Genomic DNA, 20,361 nt, shown 5'->3' with positions numbered 1-20,361 from the left:
GAAGGGCAAGTGGAAAGAGCCTATTTTTCTATAGCTTTAAATAAATGCAAGTCTCCTTCAAACATGCAGTTATGGAAAAGTTCATCTTGACATTGTGTAAATACAGTTACAAATGTTGAATCTGCAAGTAAATATCGAAATGAGAAGGGAAAAAAAGTAAATGGGAAGCTTTGGTCTCTGCTCTCCTTTATACCTATCTTAAACCAAAGTGACGTCTGGTATTTCAGAGGATCTGTTGTGGATTTGTTTGTGTATTCGAGAGCAGAAGTTGACTTCTTCCAGTGGTGGAAGATACTCTTGATCAAATTAGTTAGATGAGTCCAAAGTGGATTTTACACTGTAGCTCTACAACAGACCTCTTCACACCTTGAGAAAGCTGCTTATCTGAGCAGTAAGTCAGCCTGCGATCTATGCTTCAGATTTATCCCATAGATAGTAACTCAGTAAAGTTCTCACTGACATTAGGAAATGTCAACAAATAGGAAGAAAGGTGACTTTTCAGTGAAAAGCCCCAGTTTCTTCAATGATTCTGCTAAGCAAACAAACCATACCTTCCATTTAATATATTAGATGCATTTGAACATCACTTTATCACGTTAGGTATGTGAATGGTAATTTATTTAGAGTAACATTGTGTTGTTTTCCTGACAGATGAACGTGAGGCAGTTCAGAAGAAGACTTTCACAAAGTGGGTTAATTCCCACTTGGCACGCGTGTCATGCAGAATTACAGACCTGTACACTGACCTTCGCGATGGAAGGATGCTCATCAAACTTCTGGAGGTTCTTTCAGGAGAGAGACTTGTAAGTCTTTATTAATATTCTCTGTGGTTTTTTTGCTTTAGGTTTGGGTGGGGTTTTTTGGTGAATCCTTGGCTCAGCAGAAGTACAGTGAAACTGTAGATTCAGCACTGCAAATGTCTTTTTAAGTATTAAAGAAAAAAAAGGAGTCTATTGTTTCAGCTGGGTCCAGACACCATTAAATACCTTCCTATTGGTTTCAGTAGGAATCAAAGGAAGTCTCCTTCAAAGGTTCCTTGCTGGTGAGATGCTGAGTGCTTCCAGCAGCATACTGCCTGCTCCTGAGCCTGACAGACACAGAGCACTAAATGTTCTCCAGCCCCTTAGACCGTCTCGGTAATGGTGAATTAGATGTGCTGAGGAATGTTCCCGGGCACTGTGGCCAGCTGGCCCGTTTCTGTGCTAGTAAACACAGCCATGGGATGCAGGTGGCTGCGTGCAGGCTGCCCCAAGGCCTGGAACAGCCCTTCTCCCTTCCCTGGAGCACACGGCGGGGTCGTGGGGACAGCTGGTTGGAGAGGGCCAAGCCCACTCTGGGAAGCATTGCAGCAGTTTTAGCCGTGGTGTTAATTTTACCCCGCTGCTCAGGAATGCTCCTGAGCCTACTTAATTTTACTAGGATAGGTAAGGCTTGGGGGTTTTTTTGGTTAGAGGAGTATCTAAAATGAATTTAAATAAATGGGGCAAATTCATTCTTTGGGTATACTGAGAGCCCCCTTGATAGCAGTGCAGGGGAGTGGTGAGTAAGAAAATCCCTATAGTGAAAAATGCGGCTGCATGTCAGGAAAACTGGGTGTCAGGAAACGGCTGGGTATCAGTTTTTGATTCAGTTCCTTAAATGATGGCTATACTCTTAACTACCTGATTTAAAGCAATCTTTTCAAAGAAATACGGGTCTTTAGCTAAGACCTAAGGCTACATGAGGATGCAACTGTGTAATTGCTTGTCATCAAGCACTCCTATTAATGGACGCTCCATGGCTTAAGACTCTGGTTAATGAATTGAACATATGGCCCACAGTGTAGTGTCTGTACAGTAAGGCAGGAGAGGGAGATTTCTAAATGCATCTGTGAGGGTAAGGAAACTCTGATGTGCATAGAAGTACCCTGCGTGGATGGAGGTAACCAATCGCAATGTTTGTCAACTACAGTTTGCTCAAAACATCTTTCTCTCTATGCCAAATCATTTACTTCCGTGAGGTATTGGGTATGACATGTTCACTGCAGGTAGCAGATGTTATTCATACAGGAATAACCGAGACCAACATGCCCCATTATTTGAGGATTCAGACAGCAACCGTGACACCTCTGTTTAAATTTTCGTACCTGCCTGCCAAGATTTGACTGTAGTGTCAAACAGCAGCGGTGAAGCTCAGACCAGTCGTGTGACTCTTGGTGCGTGATTCATTTTCATTTTTTCACTCCAGGTTTTGAAAAATGCAAACAGAGCTTACGCAGCAGTTCGGGTGGGGAGGGTGCAGGAGCCATGCTGTGAAAATGCTGGATCTGCACTTGCATCATCGTTTGCGTATCGCATTGGCAGCTGTTTGCATGACCACAAATTCTTTTTGTAGCTTCGTTATCTCACGATGGAGGACAGCAGTCTCTGTTTGAACAGTACATTCCACCACACCTTCCTCTGCAAACAAGAATACAGATAACGCAATGCACTAAACCTTGAGACAGTTACACACACCAAAAAATATTCCAGGAGGATTGGCACGTAGCATCCACTTGCTGATGTTCTCCAGCCTTTTGGAATTTATTTTAGCTGGTATTGGTTAGGTTCCGACATCTCCATGACTCCTAAGAAGAAATCTAAAGGCAGTATCTTACGCAGAAAGCTTAAAATCAAGACAAGAAACATCAAATGGTAAGAAAACAATAAACAAATGCAGAAACTAGCCTAGATAATTATTTTAATATGGTGTGTTTATTGATGTAGTAGAACAAACAGGAATGGGTTTGTCACTTTCGAAACTGGGATTGAGATTCTGGAGCTGGAGCCATATGCCTGTGGAGCAGAGTCCAGGGTTTCAGACGCTACTCAGAGAAGCAGGACTGCTCTTTGCCCTCTGTAAGACCTCCAGCCTCATTTGCGTGAACCCTGCATTTTTCAAAAGCCGTTGTGATGTTTTGGTGATGAAAACCCAGAGTCCTTGAAGGCAGGTTGGAGAAACTCAAAATAAGAGCATGCAATAAGGGCAACATCTGCATCTCCCTGTCTTTGCTCAGCTCAATTCCTAATCCTAGTGCTCAGTCCAGACCTTGCTACATAAGGTCCTCTGTACAGCACAGTGTTCGGAAAGAAATTGATAGCATGCAAGAGCCTCACTGAGCAAAGCAGAAAAGAATCCAGCCAGTATGAAAAGGCAGTTGTAATTTTGTTTGCACACACTGTTAACCAGCTTCTCCCAAACAGAAAAATAAAGCTGAGAATTGTTTTCTGCATAAAATGAAGCATTTAGCTCAGTTTCTTCCATAACTATATAAAGGATTAGTAAATTCCTTACAATTCCGGGATGCTCAAAGGTCAAACTGTTGAAGCAGATTCTCTGTAGTAAGTTCTGTCACGTTTTCTTTTGGAAAAGGGAAGATTTTTATGTGAAAGATTTTACTGGCAATGTGCGTGTGAAGACTCTGAGTTTAGGTAAATACAATAAACAATGGATTCAGCGTGCTTTCTTTTCCTCTGGTAATTTCTGGATCTGTTTTAGCCCAGTGAAGGCGAAAGTTGTGTCTCACTCTGTCTCCCCTTGAGGCTGTGCAGGAGAGTGTGACCAGCGCAGCCACACCTCGTACAAACCGGACCCGGATGCCTCTTCCTCTTTTTGTTGCAGAACGGTGGGTTAAGCCGTATGGCCTGCCTGTGCGGAGGCACAGAAAAATTGAACCTTCTGTCTTCTCAGGGTGCCTGACGCTTCTTTTTTGGCCAGGCAGTGCTGTCGTTCTCGCCTGTGCAGAAATTTGAAGTGCCTTCTCAGGCCATTCGTAAGTCACAGTTTGAACTGCCCTAGATGACGCTGCTAATAAACTGTTACAGTCCCAACGGGGAATTTCTGAGCTAGAAAGTGCACCTAGTGCTGGAGCACTAGAAAAATATGTCAGTGCGCTCCTGCTCAACAGGGAGCAGGGTCCTCTTCAGGTTTACTGTGTGTGCTCTGCTGCTTCACGTACAGTCATTGCGGTTGTGGGAGAAAAATTCCTGCGAATAACGTGAAGGTTACATTTCCCAGATGGTTAATCGGAGAGTATGTCATCGTACAGAGCGTGGGTGGGAGCAGGCAGTCTCAGGAACTAAATAAAACATCTATTGCAAATGCTATTAGCTCTGTCACCTTGGTGCTGGAGCTTCTGAGGGCAGAAAAAGCGCTTTTAACCCCATTTTCTGCTAAATAACTTAGGCATTAGAGGCAGTGCAGTTACTGCTTAGGCAAGTGAGAAGAGCTGCATTAGGGTGAGGGGGACAGAGAGGACAGAGTCCAGTCTGCCACTGCTGCTTAGAAATGGCTGCTGCCACAGCCGTGCCTGTGTTTTGGGAACATGGCCACACAGGCGAGCACACTGTGTAACACTGATCTCAGGCTCTCAGGTCTGGCAGTGGGCTGGAGCTGGGCAGCTGCTGGGCGCAGCCTCGCCTCCGCCTTCCCCTGCAGCTGGGCGCTCCCTGTCCTGCCCTGGGAACAGCCTTCCTACCTGTATTTTGCAAGATGAAATTAAACCCACGGTCCAGCTTACCACACTCCTGGGATGGTACCAGCAAAAGGATGGATCCTGGATTGTCCCTGCTGATAGCGATGGATCTCCGGTTGTTTCAGCCAACAGCATAACCTCACTCTTGCTCCAGCTCATGCAGTGGCTCTTCACCCTACACTGGCAGCGGTTGGGGTGCATGGTTATGTGCATGGGGCATACATGCAATTTGGGCCTCTTTGGAGGGACTTCTGTACCCAAAAGCAGTGACAGGGTCCTGGCAATTTTTGCTTTTGCTGGGAATTGTGGGTTGACTTTCTCTGCATTGTTACACGGCCTCTGGAGAACTGCGCTAACTGAAAGCTGAAGTGAAACTAATGACCTTGGGGGGTTATGTGCCCTGAAGGGCATCTTTCTAGCAAGCGTTTCATCGTTATGACACGCTGTTGTGCAGGCTGCTGTTTCTAGAGACCGTAATATGGCTCCAGCTGAAACTCTTCCCCTTGAATGCAGTCTGAGGCGAGGATTTTGCCTGAGCTATTTCCATGGCCAGTTAATTATGTTCACTGCAGAAAACAAGGAAATTATGTCAATTAGTAGTTTGGCTGAGTACCTTTGGTGACATCTCAGTGAGCACTGAACAGGCTATTCAGCTGGAATCCTTATCTGCAAAAGCAAAGTTGCTTTAGTTTTATTCGGTTTTGCAACAGACTGCTACATACTGTTAATATATTCATAGCTTTTGTCATTTGCACTGAGCCTTCCTAAAATTGTTACATGGGTGTGGCTCATTTTTCCCCTCCTTTTTTTTTCCCCTATGAAGAAATTGTTTTGAATAAATCTCTTTTGTTATTTTCATGCTATTTATCCTACTTCAACTGACCAAAAAAAAGAAAGCAATGCTATTTCTTTCTTGAGGAATTTTCTTGAGTAGCTTACGGTCCAAACCTGAGCTGCCTTTTTGCAGAGTGTGTATCTGTGTTTACAGAAACTCTCTGGAGCGTTCATTACCATTCCTTCTATTGCCTGTGTGTGCCAGTTATCAGTTTGTTTCGTATCTTTGTCTTTGCAGAATCTTCTGAAGTGTGGAAGAAGTTGTAAGGGAGAATAAAAGCATCTTGGGAAAATGTAACAGGTCTAGCATGAACTTAACAAAATAAGTTCTAGCATGAACTTAACAAAACAAAATCTTCCAGCTAGTGAATGAATATACTAGACAGAAAACGTGAAGGAAGTAAGTAGGCAAAATACTTTGAAAGGCAAATGAAATTGGCACCCAGTGTGTGTGGCTCAGGCCTAGGATGTTGGCATGTCCACCATGATGTGCTGTAAATGCAAGGAGCAGTTTTGTCCACGGAATTTGAAGAACAAATGCATGGAGTATTGCTGGCGGGGAGTGGTCAACGTGGTGACTCATCTGCCTGGACTGAAGAGTTGACATGCACTTCCCCCCCGCCTCTTCCATCTACAGTAATCCATGTTTCTCTTTTCCCTTTTACCTTCTAGCCTAAACCAACTAAGGGAAGGATGCGCATCCATTGCCTGGAAAATGTTGATAAAGCCCTCCAGTTCCTGAAAGAGCAAAGAGTGCACCTAGAAAACATGGGATCCCATGATATTGTGGATGGGAATCACAGGCTGACCCTTGGCCTTATTTGGACTATTATCCTGAGATTCCAGGTAAAGATGTATACATACATACATACACACACACACACACGTTTGAGTTTTCCGTACCTGTTTGTAAAATAAACACGACGCTCCAGGCTATACACTCTTGCCGACCTAGGAGCAAATGCTGCCCTTGGCAGCTCTTCACCGCCGTGGTGGTTATCGTTAACCTGGCTGACTTGGCACTGAAGCAGATGAAAGGTGCCCACAGGAATTGTTTTAGTGTCCCAGCTAAAGGCTGAGATTTCTTGTTCGCCAGCAAGTTGCACATTGGTCTTTGCCCTCAGTTAAAAAAGACTGGAAAGTCCTTTTACAGAGAGGATAATAAATTTATATAATAAATTTATATAATATATAATTTATAATAAACAACATAGTAATAAATATTGAATAAATTTAACATTCTCTTAATTTTTGTGTTGCTTAGTGTTCTCCTAATATGAAAGCGTCTGCCTAACTTTCAGTGACAGCAACGGAACTTCACTGAAGCTACAACACTCTTTTAAAAGGCAGTGAACTATATCTATAAAATGAGATGTATTTGTCTATATGAAGTAATAAGTGGTTTCCCCCCACCCCTTTTTTTTATTTTTCTCTCCTCTTTTTAAAAACTGAGTAACAGCCCTGAATCTGGAATATATAGTTGTGGTGCTGCTAAGGGCAAACACTATTTCCTCCAAGGTTGAGGTCCCACAATGTTTGCTCCCATGAAACTCCTGGTTAGCTTTTGCCTGTGGATTCCCTCACGAGGACCCTACCTGCTGCACCCCCTCGGCTCCTGGATGTGCTCAGCATCCTGCCAGAGACACCTCGCAGGGTGAAACCATAATGCTGAATTGGGCAGGGTTTGCCTTGACAGTTGGAAATATGTTTTCTGGTGAAGCTTAAACTGTTTTGCCAATGAACTAAAGAAAGAGTAATCCTGCAGTAAAACAAGGGCAGATGAAGCTTTCTTTTGAGATGAATGCTCTTAAATGAGAAAAGTATTTACCTACTTCCACCCTGCCTGTCATCATAGATTTCCTTTGTTACTTACATTCTGATATAATTTCTTTCATCTTTTCAAAAAAGGCAAAAAAATGTGTTTTCTCAGAGAAATATTTAAAACTTCTATGTTAATTTTAGATCCAAGATATCAGTGTTGAAACTGAAGACAACAAGGAGAAGAAATCTGCTAAAGATGCTTTGCTTTTGTGGTGCCAGATGAAGACAGCTGGGTGAGTGTGGATTAAGTGATTAGCTCTAAAGCTCTTACAGCATTTTGAGTTTTCATTGAAATAATTTTAAATGGGCAAACACATATCCCTCCTTAAGTGGATTCAACCAAGAGAAGTTAATTGATGTTTACAAGTCAGAAAATTCTGAATTAATTGTATTAATGCTGTGTGATAAACATACCAATCTGATAATCCATGAATAGATAGTAATATGCTGACTCTTTTTCACCCTACTCTGAAGAAATAGTGATGCTTCGTATATTTGCCACCAACTTTTCCCTCTTTCCATATATATGGAAATATTTCCAAAATGTCTTTCTCTGACAGTAACCTTCTTGCATAATTAAATACCCATTTGTAGAGATTCAGTATGTTTCCCCCATGAAACCCGGATGCCCCTGTGATGATTTGGGGCACTTCAGCATTTATTCTAGTGGTACTTTATCTTCTTCTTCCAAGAACTCGTATGAAAGTGGTTTGTGAGCAGCCTGAAATTTTTGGAGACTTGCAAAATACCCAGATCACCAAACAAATTAATTTTGCATCTGTGTACCTGTGGGGCACAAAGGTGGCTATCATATGTGCTTTGTTTAAAAGTCAGACAGTGACTAGGGTCACTCTGTGAAGATGCCCTGGGACAGCAGACAATTCCAAGGAAAACTTAATGTATTTAGGTTTTTTTAATGTATTAGGTTTTACTCTTCTCTGTTCCTCCAGCTGTTCCTGCTCTTGAACTTGATATATTGAGTACCTGAAAATAATTCTTTGCCAGCAGGTAAATCAGGAGCAGGCCTTAGACTTGCAGGGATTTGAAACCTCGCAGGCTGCAGGTTGGGCAGCAAGTTATAAAACCATAGCTTCAAGTGATTACTTCAAAGTTCATTTAGAGCCTTTCTCCGGACTGTGTATCAATTCTGCGGGGTGTACAAGAGTAAATGAGGGGCACTTATGACTGATTAGAGAACAGTCGTCATGATAGAATGTGGGATGGTGATATGGTTGACAATAAATGTGTGACTCCTGCAAGCAGCTTGTAGTGACAGAGCATGCAGAGCTGCAGCAGGGATGCTGTATTGATTGTGCTCTCTCTGGTTTTTGTTCAGTTACCCCAATGTCAACATTCACAACTTCACGACAAGCTGGAGGGATGGGATGGCTTTCAATGCACTAATACATAAGCACAGGTACGTGTGGGTAAATGTCTTCATGGATTTTGAAAGCTTGGACTGTTGCAGTGTGCGCTTGGGTTGCGCTGTTACCTTGCAGCTTGATTTTAAAATTTGTGGAGAGGAGGAAGTTGAAGAATCGCTGAGAGTTTTACAGCAACTTGCCTCACTTCAGAGCTTTACAGCTCTTGTGGTCACTGTGAGCTCATCTGGGCAACAGCTGCTCACGTCACAAGTCAAAACAGGTTGCATTTGGTTTCGAGACAATAAATTATGCATGTGATTGTTTTGGTTTGTGACTGACCAGGTTGGAAGAAAAGCTTTTGTACTTCATTGAGTAACTGATGATTGGGTCTGGTCACCTAGAATTTGGGGGTGGGAGGGGGACACGACATACAACAGCAGCCTGGAGGGGAAAGAAATCCCTGCGCAGGGATGGCAAAATCGGGTGCTAGACTTTGATGTGGCTGGGGATGCTGCTCATCGGCATGCTCAGGTGAAGTCACTGGGACAGCTCGCGTGCTTACATGGGCATGAGGAGACACTGCATGACCACAGCTTTGTTCCTTTGTTTTCCAGGTCACCTTTAGCCCTGGTAAACTATCCTCCATTTTTTGCCATGGGTTAGGTTCTGCCATGGCATGTGCTAGGCATTACTTCATTCCTTCCATACTGCCCTTGACATGCACAGGGCAGCATGAGGGACCAGGTTTTCTGAGGATTGCAGGTTTTAGTTCTTTTGCTCGTTTGAGGGTGGCCGCACTGTGCTTTGGGAAATCTAAAGAATTTTCTATCCTGTCTAGGCCTGATCTGATTGATTTTGACAAGCTGAAGAAATCAAATGCACACTACAATCTGCAGAATGCTTTTAACCTTGCAGAGCAACACCTTGGTCTTACTAAGCTCCTGGACCCCGAGGGTAAGAATTCCTGCAGTTTCAGCACTTCACAGTTCGATGTGGCCTCTTTCCTCCCACCCCTCCTTGTCACAGGGTAGAGCTTTGTGATAGCTTTTTGTGTTAAAGAGCAGCTGGGTGCTGCTGACTCACCTGGTGATACAGCCCGAGAGGGAAGGAGAGAATGCAAGATGTCTCCTGCAGAGGACAGAGTCCTTAATCCTGTGTTTATTTTCCCCCATCTGACATAATCACGGGACTGGCCATGTATACATAAAATCATTCCGGTTAGAGACATCCTTCTGATCTGATCTGCTCTGAGAAATAATTTCTGTGAGCTGGAAGATGAGTGATGTGGATTTCGGCAAATAGTGGCTTCGTTCACAGACTGTCAGTGAGTTTTAGCCTGTGCTTTCATGAGAGTGTGCTCGTGTGTATTGGAAAGCATGCTCACAATGCTAGGACAAAAAACTTCCTTGTCACAGGGCAAAGAGAGGCTATCTGTTTGGGCGAGTTTCTTCATGTGCATTTTCCAATGCCTCAGAATTGCTGCAGGAAAGGAAATAATTTATTTTCCATCTGTATCTCTCAGAAGATTTGCCTGGGCAGACATACAATTAGGTTTGAATTTCTTTCTCCAAATACTGATACAGTGTCAAAGTTCTCAATGAACAGTGGTTCTGTCAACTCACACAGACACTGGAAAAGTTATTCGGCCGTGCAGAAGCTGTGGCAAAGTCTGGAACGTGACTCGAAGGCCCAAAGGCCCAAGCCCACAGATGCGTGCTTTAACCACAGTCCGCACCAAGACAAATAGATAAAGCAGCGCTTCTTAGTGACAGAGTTCAGTACTGTGCAACACCAAGTAATCCAGAACCAGTCCAAAGCTGCTGTATTTATTTCTGATTAGGAGCTGAACTGCCACTGAACCCATCTCTCTGACTCTTAAATGCATCCTTGTAGCATTATTAGCTTTGTTGTTTTAACCTGTGCACCTTCAGTATGCTAAGACAACTCTTGTTTGGTTTGCAGATATCAGCGTTGATCATCCTGATGAGAAGTCAATCATCACCTACGTGGTGACATATTACCACTACTTCTCCAAGATGAAAGCTTTAGCTGTTGAAGGAAAACGTATTGGAAAGGTTTGCAAGTTCAAATCATAAATTGTTATAAAGTAGTTGAAATCTTTCTGATTTTTTTTTTTTCCCTCCCTCTTGGGTGTTAGTTTTTTAAGAGTCCACTGTATGGTAGTTTATAGCTTTGCTTTTGAAAGTGTTTTGAATGTTAAATATTCCCATATGACTGTGAGGAGTAGTTAATTTCCAGCTGCCTTGTATTAGAAGACATTTGGCTGGTGTTTTACTTTTTCTTGTTAATTTTGCATCATTGCTGCTTTTCCTTTCTCACTAACTGCTCCTCACCCACTGGGTCCTCTGTCTCTTCTGGAGCCCAGAAAAGTCCCTCGTTTAAAAAATGTACAGTCATTCTCCGCCCTTTGGCGAAGTTGCCCCTGTCTTTACAACTGCCGGACTGAACATGAATCCTTTTGTAAGCCTCACCTCTGCCCCTCTGTTGGCCTAGGATCATGGGAATTCACTGCTGAAAAATGCAAAGCCCTCATTCCTTGGGGATCCCAGCCCCTGTGGCGCTCAGGAGTAGAGTGGTCTGATTCATAAGTCAAGTCTCTCAACAGTTTCTTTTATGTAGCTTGTTGGATTTAAATGACTGAAGAGCGCTGGCCTCATTATTCATGTTATGTTGTGCTGCTTGTTGCAGGTGCTTGACAATGCCATTGAAACGGAGAAAATGATTGAAAAATATGAATCACTGGCTTCTGACCTTCTTGAGTGGATCGAGCAAACCATTATCATCCTCAACAATCGCAAATTTGCCAACTCGCTAGTTGGCGTGCAACAGCAGCTACAGGCATTCAACACTTACCGCACAGTAGAGAAACCACCCAAGTAATTTTAATCTTCGCTTAAAACAACAGTGGTCTTATTTCGTTCAGTCAATCATTGATTTTTTTAAAAACAAACACATCCAAGTAATTTTAATCTTGGCTTAAGAATTTATTTTTCTGAACAAACCCAGATATCGTATTTCTAATTGGCACTCATCGTTATTACTCAGAGCCTGTTTGCTTTATGCTATTCAATATTCACACAATAATGACAACAAAACCAATAATAATAAAAAGTGTGTCTTAGTGATCCTGTGCCTGCAGGACCTGAGAGTCCTGGAAGCTGTCCCTTCACTGAGATGCCTGCCTTATAATACGAGTGGTAATAGCATACCGTGTTAGTAAGTAATGTCACCAGGCATGCTTGCTAATACCAACACACTGCTATTAAAAGAATCTTACTGCTTATCCAAAATCAAGAGGAAGTTTGTCTGGCTTTGTAAAACATAGCTATGCTTACTAAAACTGATATAACCAAAACTGTGCAACTTATTTCTGGAAAGTTTCTTTTAGCATTATGATATCATAATATCATCTGTTTATTTTATTTTTGTCTAATACAAGTTCTAATGGATAATAATCACAATGCAAACCATTACAGAGTATCCAGACATCTTCTAAAATTGCAGTCTATTCCCTAGTGCCTATGGGGTTTGTTTATTTCCCAGGCGTACAACTCGGGGAAAACAGTGGGAAGAGTTTATTGACTGCAGTGAGCTTTAAATAAAACTTCCATTTCTTGAGTTGATAGAGAAACTAGGACAATGCACGTAATAGAATAAAAAAAGGCAGTCTTCTGCCTCTCAAGGGGGTTTAAATCTAAACGCACAGACAACTGACTTCAGTGAAGTTTCTTTGCTGTTTGACCCAGCTGGTTCCAGGGGATGTGTGGGCTATTGCAATTGCTTCCAGCTTTCACACAAGATGGTGGTGTTTATCTGAATGCTCCGTTCATAATGTCAATTTTTTAAGGAAGTGCTTTATAATACTTTAGTAGCAATGAAAGCTTTATTGTAACTCAGTTCTTTTGCAAAATTTTGTTTAGATTTACAGAAAAAGGAAATCTAGAGGTGCTGCTTTTTACCATCCAAAGCAAAATGAGAGCCAACAATCAGAAAGTATACATGCCAAGGGAGGGCAAACTCATCTCTGACATTAACAAGGTAAACTGAGCCAGCTCCTCCTGCGTGATGCAGGATTTTGTTGTTTCTTTCAGTGTCTCTCTTGGTGTAGTGGGGAGAAACGCATGTGCTGTCCAGCCTTGATGTGAGGGACCATAAAGGATGGTGGGGTGGGGAGGGGTGACCTTTTCTTAGAGCTCAGACTCACTGATCTGAACTGCGTCTCTGGGTATCCTCAGCATCTGTAAGATCTTCTGCACTGGAAAAGTGCTCAGTCATTCTGGTTATGGATCTCGTAGCCCTGCCTTGCTCCTCCGGGGTCCTGTGGAGTTCATCCACAGAAAGTAGCAACAACATTTAGGTATTGTAGCCCTCCCCGTTTGCCTCTCAGCCCCCCTGCGGCAGTGTGGGAGAGTGAAGGAAGCGCCATGACTGGTCTTGCAAGTTCCCTCTCAGGGTTTATGCAGCTATTTTTTATGCTGGTGCAGCTGGCAGAACAGCAGCAGAGCTGACAAGCTCTCTCAGGGATAACAAACAACGTAAAACTGTGAGCTTTCCTCATTTGTGTTTGATCATGCTTGGCATTCCCAGAGCAGCTGTTGTGCGTGTCTGTGGCCTCGGTCTGCATCCTAGAGAGCAGTAAACTGCACAGCTCTCCTCTTTGCATTAAGCCCCTGTGCCTGTGAATGCCTAAAATACTTGGGGTTTGGGCAGTTTCACATCTGTTAGGATTTAGAAGAATCTAGGGTAGTTTGTGTTTAATTGGGGGTATTTTTCTTGTTTGTAAGAAGATCTGAAAGGTGATTAGCTGCCTTTCAACATGCTTCTGAGACTTTCTATTTTTGTAATATTAATGTCATCCATGTGAATAACTTTTGGCCTTGGGGGGAAAAACGGACTTGTGTGCAGCAAAAGTAACCGAATTCTGCAGTTGTTTTCTTTTCCAAAGTGGCTGTAATAAAGAACAACAAGTGTACGTTGATTTTAGAGGTGAGAGGGCGTGAATCTCTAATTCTCATTTCCTATGGGAGAAAGATAGAATCCACTTATTAGGGGGTAGTGCTCAGAAGACTTTTTTTAAACAAATACTCTCTTATACATTCAAGCCAGGTGGTTTGTTTAGGCTTTGTTGGAGACAAAACCCAAATGAACTCGAGAAAATGCATCTGAGATAAACAAGTCTTATACCCCTAACTCAGAAAATGAATGAATGAATTGACAACAAAATTTTAAGTCATGCGCTTATATTAGCAAACAAGGTGTAAGGCCAGGCAACGCAAACCAGATTTATTGGCATATAAATAGATAAGCCAGTTTAGTGAAGCTGGGGTGTAGTCACTTCAGTCCCAATTTCATGCAAAGATGATGTGATTTATCATAGTCCTGTAAGAATGTGTATTTAGAAGATGCATGGGTTTCTTTCTGTACATCTTCAGGCCTGGGAAAGACTGGAAAAAGCTGAACATGAAAGAGAACTGGCACTGCGAAATGAGCTCATCAGACAAGAGAAACTGGAACAACTTGCACGCAGATTTGATCGCAAGGCAGCTATGAGAGAAACTTGGCTGAGTGAAAATCAACGTCTCGTTTCTCAGGTGCTGTTTTCAGAAATTGTCTGTGTGACTAAAAGGATTCCCATGAGTAATTCTAGGATACAGTTCTTACAAAGAGAACATTTCCTCCCCTATGCCTCATATTTTACTGAATCTATGTATATTTATATTTGTTGTATGAGTGTACAAATGTATATTTAGTATATATGTGTATGTACTGTATGTGCTATCTTTCATGCATTTGGGATAGCCCTTCCCTGAATCTGTCAGCCTGTACTCAGAAGATACTGATGTGGAAATACCTACTCACAGTCAAGATTTTCTTTATCTGAATAGTTTGGTCAACTTGCTGGAATTAGCCCAGGAATTAATTTTATTTTTTAATATTAGAGATGACTTTAAAAAAATCCAAAGCCCCAGCCTAATCCTAATGGTCACCATGATTCTTCCCCCAAAGGTAGTAAATGATATCTCTGATTGTATCAGTGGTTTTCTGGTTATCAGAGATATCTCTGATTCTATTAAAGGTGACTTTCAGATCATTTTGAGATCCCAAATTTGCTAACAAGTGTATTCTGCACAATCATGTTATGAGCAGTAAGGCTTTTCTCCTCAGCAGCCATTACTGAAGAAATCTCTCTGTCTTTACAGGATAATTTTGGCTTTGACCTTCCAGCAGTAGAGGCTGCAACAAAAAAGCACGAGGCCATTGAAACAGACATTGCAGCGTACGAAGAACGAGTCCAGGCTGTGGTTGCGGTTGCGAAGGAGCTTGAGACTGAAAATTACCATGATATCAAACGCATTACTGCAAGAAAGGACAACGTTATACGCCTATGGGAGTATCTCCTGGAGCTGCTCAGGGCACGGAGACAGCGGCTGGAGATGAATCTTGGTCTGCAAAAGATTTTCCAGGAAATGCTGTACATTATGGACTGGATGGATGAGATGAAGGTGGGTGTTGGCCATTTCAGATTGTAGGCCAAATGTTTCAGAGAGGTGTGGGTGTCCTTTTTTATAAATTTTTAAGATTCATTTTGCTGCTCTGGTTAAATAGACAAATGCAGAAGATCCACATTCAAGAACAGTGAATGAATTCCTTATACCTTATGATGATTTTTAAAAAATAAAGATTAAAAACAACTAAGGAAAAAGAACAAGTTCAGCTCCTATAAAAAACTTTTCAGCTTCATGCCTCTCTCATAAGGGCCAGAAGCTTTGGTCACAGTGCTTGGGTAAGGATGACGGTTTTGGTGAAAGGGAATTAAATAATTTCTGTTCATCACAATTTACGTGGGGAACAAGTCACCTCTTCACCTCTGTGCTTTAAAAAGCATGAATTTCTTCCTGTCTGTTCTCCTGGGATCTGGGAAGGGAGAGGACCAGGACTTTGTTCTTGTCCATCAGCCAGCAGAACTTGGAAGCTGTTGGAGGAAAGGAAGATGTGTGTAGCTCAGTGGCAGCTCACAGCACCTAGGCTGAGTGCTTTTCATTGTTCCTGCTGAGCTAACTTAGCTTCTCATCATCCTAGACTTAAAACTGCATTGAAGAGCTGTCAAGTTCTTCATGGTTGCCAGTGATTTTAAAAATTTTGGCTCAAATTCATATTAGCCATGTCTCTATACGTTTGAAATAGCTCTCCTTATGGGCCTGTTGTTTCTCTGGACTTAAATCAATGTCACAGCAGAGAACAGTCTAATCCCTGGAGTCATTAAGAAACAAACAGCTTATGGCCATCAGACCATTTTACTTGTCTTTTACATTTTGATCAGGTGCTTCTGCTGTCTCAAGACTATGGCAAACATTTGTTAGGGGTTGAAGACCTGTTGCAGAAACATGCTCTTGTGGAAGCTGACATTGCTATTCAGGCTGAGAGAGTGAGAGGGGTCAATGCATCTGCTCAGAAGTTTGCCACCGATGGAGAAGGTAACTAGCGACCAACACGTCCTTCTTTGTCTTAATTACATATGAGGTTATCTATAAGCCTCATTAGTTCTGCAAGGCACGTTAGGTTACCAGAATAAGAGAATCCAGCTTCATTTGTTCCTTCTTTGCTCACTGTGTCAATGATTAATTTGTCCAGGTACCTGCTCGAGAATTCATTGTGACATTCTGTTTTGCATGGAATGTCACGCTCCTAACCAGCAGCTGCTGTAACTTTGTAGTAGTCATGATTAATTCCCCGTTCTGTGTTTGAAATGCAAACAATACAAATTATTGTACCCAGTCCGATATTGTCCCAATTTATGCTAAATAAAAGCAATTCCACTAAACCAGTGTCATTAGCTAGAGTAAATTATGTTCATTTTATGCAGTTATGTGTATGAAGCCAGTATAAATCTGGAGCAGTGAATTTTGTTTCACTGAAAACAGTCATGAATATCTTTCCTTTTGTTTTTGGTTGTTTGGGGTATTTTTGTCTTTATGCAAAGAACAGTATTCTCTGATCTGTGTTACTGTATGGTGGAGCTTGAATAGTTCACACTCACTTTCAAGAGACTAGCTATGAATTCTTTTACGTAAACTTTGTAAATGGAATAAAGAGTAATTAAGAACTCTGTGTATGCCCCAGCTGTAGAGATGAAAATGAGTCAGTCCAAGTTGTAATGTACATTCTCTGTCTGAACAGGTTACAAACCGTGTGACCCGCAGGTTATCAGGGACCGCGTCGCTCACATGGAGTTCTGTTACCAAGAGCTGTGCCAGCTTGCAGCCGAGCGCCGGGCCCGCTTGGAGGAGTCCCGGCGCCTCTGGAAGTTCTTCTGGGAAATGGCTGAAGAGGAAGGTTGGATCAGGGAGAAGGAACAGATCCTGTCATCTGATGACTATGGGAAGGACCTAACCAGTGTCGTCCGTCTCTTGAGTAAACATAAGGCGTTTGAAGACGAAATGAGTGGTCGTAGTGGTCACTTTCAGCAGGCAATAAAAGAAGGTGAAGACATGATTGCGGAGGAGCATTTTGGGTCTGAGAAAATCAGAGAAAGAATTAAGGATATCCGGGAGCAGTGGGCTAACTTGGAACAGTTATCTGCCATTAGGAAGAAGCGTCTGGAGGAAGCCTCTCTCCTTCACCAGTTCCAGGCTGACGCGGATGACATTGATGCATGGATGTTGGACATCCTCAAAATTGTCTCCAGCAATGATGTTGGCCATGATGAATATTCCACTCAGTCCTTGGTCAAGAAACACAAAGATGTGGCTGAAGAGATTGCAAGCTACCGGCCAACCATCGACTCGCTTCACGAACAAGCAAAGGCTCTACCGCAGGAACATGCTGGATCTCCAGATGTGCAAGGCAGATTGTCCGGCATAGAGGAAAGATACAAAGAGGTTGCTGAGCTGACTCGGCTGCGTAAACAGGCCTTGCAGGATACCCTTGCTCTTTATAAGATGTTCAGTGAGGCAGATGCTTGTGAGCTTTGGATTGACGAAAAGGAGAAGTGGCTGAATAATATGCAGATTCCAGAGAAACTGGAGGACCTGGAGGTGATCCAGCACAGGTGAGAATGCTGTTGCCAGGAAGTTTGGGGAATAGTGGGTAGAAGTTTGTTTACACCAGCTGCTTTTCTCAGCTTGCCTGTGGCTCGGATTCTCTAATGCCTGTGTGATCTTTTTGTGTTTGTTTCCCGCCCCCCCGCCTCCATCAGATTTGAAAGCTTAGAACCAGAAATGAACAATCAGGCATCCCGTGTTGCAGTAGTGAACCAAATTGCTAGACAGCTGATGCACAGCGGCCATCCAAGTGAGAAGGAGATCAAAGCACAACAAGATAAACTCAACACAAGGTAATCGAATGCCTCACACTCATGAACATGACACTGGCTGAAACAAGTACAGTGGGGTCATTTGTGTTTCTTCTATGGGTTTTTTTTAAGATATTCCGATACTGCTACCTGAAGTATCTTCAAGGTAGGCCTTTAAAGCTTCAGAAGGAAAAAGAGCTGTGTCTTTCAAATATTTGATTAACAGATGGAGTTTTGCTGTTGACTTCAGTCAGGTCCTGAATGTATCACTACCTTGTTTTGAGAGCTGGAAATTTACTGTAATGACTATTATGATAAAAAAGAAACCAACATAATTTCATGTAAACTCATTTTTTTGGCTTCAGAATAAGCCGAGAGAGTACATTTAATGTAGCAACTAGCAATTTTTCACTTGAGGAAAAATTATACTTTTAAGGACTTGGTACTTGTCATATTCTAATATATGCCATAGCTTGGTTAATGGTTGTTTTGCTGAAACTATTGATGATATGGGAAGGACTGAAAAAACCCATGAATAGTTAGGTTATTTCATGGCTTGCCAAGCTAATGTGAGCAATTGCTCACTCAGAAGTGTTGCCATATCCTTTTCCCTTCTTATACACAAATCTCAATTTCTCTGCTTTTCTCTCCTCACAAATTTCAGATGGAGCCAGTTCAGAGAACTGGTAGACAGGAAGAAGGATGCTCTGCTCTCTGCTCTGAGTATCCAGAACTACCATCTTGAATGTAACGAAACCAAATCCTGGATCAGGGAAAAGACCAAAGTGATTGAATCCACACAGGATCTGGGTAATGATCTAGCTGGAGTGATGGCCCTGCAGAGGAAGCTGACGGGCATGGAACGTGACCTGGTAGCCATTGAAGCCAAGCTAAGCGACCTGCAAAAAGAGGCAGAAAAGTTGGAATCGGAGCACCCTGACCAGGCACAAGCTATCCTTTCGCGGCTGGCAGAAATCAACGATGTATGGGAAGAAATGAAGACCACCCTCAAGAACCGGGAAGAGTCCCTTGGAGAGGCAAGCAAGCTGCAGCAGTTCCTGAGAGATCTGGATGACTTCCAGTCTTGGCTATCCAGAACACAGACTGCAATTGCATCCGAAGATATGCCAAACACACTGACAGAAGCTGAGAAGCTGCTCACTCAACATGAGAATATTAAGAATGAAATCAACAATTATGAGGAGGATTATCAGAAGATGCGGGACATGGGTGAGATGGTGACACAAGGTCAAACTGACGCTCAGTACATGTTCTTACGCCAGCGCCTACAAGCTTTGGACACTGGATGGAATGAGCTTCACAAAATGTGGGAAAACAGGCAAAATCTCCTTTCCCAGTCTCATGCCTACCAGCTGTTTCTCAGAGATACCAAGCAAGCAGAAGCATTTCTTAATAACCAGGCAAGTGGTCAAGATACACCTTATTTTTTTTTAACTATAATTTGGTTTTTCTATTTTACATCTAACTGTTCTTGGGAGATGTTTCTTTTCAGATGTGGTGAAGCTGTTGTTGGAGCAGACAGCATAGCCTGAGTGTAATACTTTTATCTCTCTGATTTATGCTTTAATCACAGGAGTATGTTTTGGCACACACGGAAATGCCCACTACCTTGGAAGGAGCAGAAGCTGCTATTAAAAAACAGGAGGACTTCATGACCACAATGGATGCCAATGAAGAAAAGATCAATGCAGTTGTAGAGACTGGCAGGAGGCTAGTTAGTGATGGGAACATTAACTCTGATAAAATCCAGGAGAAAGTGGACTCTATTGATGACAGGTAAGGTCAGAATGATGGCAGAATGTAGCTGTTCATACTTTAATTCTGTTCTCTGAGAGATTATCTTACCGGAATCTGAAGGCAAAGTAACATGTTAGAAAATGGCAATGAGCTCACTACCCAGAATTTGGCTATATAGGTGTTGCTATATAATTCTTGGAGTATTAACAGACTTTATATTATGGTGGGAGCTATAGCAGTTAGCTATACCTGCTTCCACAAGTTTCCTCTGCTAGCTCCTAGCTGATTTAATGATAAAAATGTATTCCTGTCCTTCCTCTGAGGAAGGAATGTGGCTCTTCAAGAGTGTAATTGGCATTGTATCTACCCCGCCCACTTGGCTTTGATCGCCTTTTCCAACTTGTCTGGCCCTTCTGAAAGCACATTAGGAAGCATTGGTACAAATGTGTCTTTCATCCCAGAACAAGTCTTTTGCTTTGTCTCTCTTGCTGTGGCATGGATGCAATAGAACGTTAAGAGTTTCTTTTTCTTTGAAAATCAAATGTTCGGTTTTGACAGCTATGATTCATGGTTCTTTTTGCTTTTGGTGTGAATAATAGTGGAGTCTTTCAAGGCACTTTCAATCATGAGTATCAGAACACAGCAATAAGCTCATACAGAACTTTTATGTCAAATGTTATTGATGACCCTTCTGTCAGACTTGCATCCTTCCACAGCTGGTAAGCTCAGAGTTATCCAGATGCTTTTATCTCCAAGGGGAAACTGAACTGAAGTAGTCG

The 20,361-nt window shown here is 42.5% G+C and overlaps 1 protein-coding gene across 4 annotated transcripts in view; it reads left to right on the top strand.

Moving 5' to 3' along the window:
• Positions 1-20,361, top strand: part of SPTBN1 (spectrin beta, non-erythrocytic 1) — a 132,951-nt gene that overhangs the window by 78,847 nt on the left and 33,743 nt on the right. For all 4 annotated transcript variants that reach the window (XM_075749917.1, XM_075749916.1, XM_075749918.1 and 1 more), the window contains 15 exons: positions 652-803; positions 5,999-6,172; positions 7,289-7,380; positions 8,484-8,564; positions 9,350-9,465; positions 10,474-10,586; positions 11,221-11,408; positions 12,453-12,570; positions 13,965-14,123; positions 14,733-15,035; positions 15,854-16,007; positions 16,711-17,581; positions 17,729-17,866; positions 18,489-19,245; positions 19,419-19,621. In XM_075749917.1, coding sequence (XP_075606032.1) covers positions 652-803; positions 5,999-6,172; positions 7,289-7,380; positions 8,484-8,564; positions 9,350-9,465; positions 10,474-10,586; positions 11,221-11,408; positions 12,453-12,570; positions 13,965-14,123; positions 14,733-15,035; positions 15,854-16,007; positions 16,711-17,581; positions 17,729-17,866; positions 18,489-19,245; positions 19,419-19,621 — 3,619 coding nt within the window. The remainder of the gene's footprint in view (positions 1-651; positions 804-5,998; positions 6,173-7,288; positions 7,381-8,483; positions 8,565-9,349; positions 9,466-10,473; positions 10,587-11,220; positions 11,409-12,452; positions 12,571-13,964; positions 14,124-14,732; positions 15,036-15,853; positions 16,008-16,710; positions 17,582-17,728; positions 17,867-18,488; positions 19,246-19,418; positions 19,622-20,361) is intronic.

The sequence above is a fragment of the Balearica regulorum genome, chromosome 3, assembly GCF_011004875.1.
Source record: "Balearica regulorum gibbericeps isolate bBalReg1 chromosome 3, bBalReg1.pri, whole genome shotgun sequence".
NCBI lineage: Eukaryota > Metazoa > Chordata > Aves > Gruiformes > Gruidae > Balearica > Balearica regulorum.
Note: the sequence above shows the minus strand (reverse complement) of the source record. Positions and strands in the feature narration are given on the sequence as shown.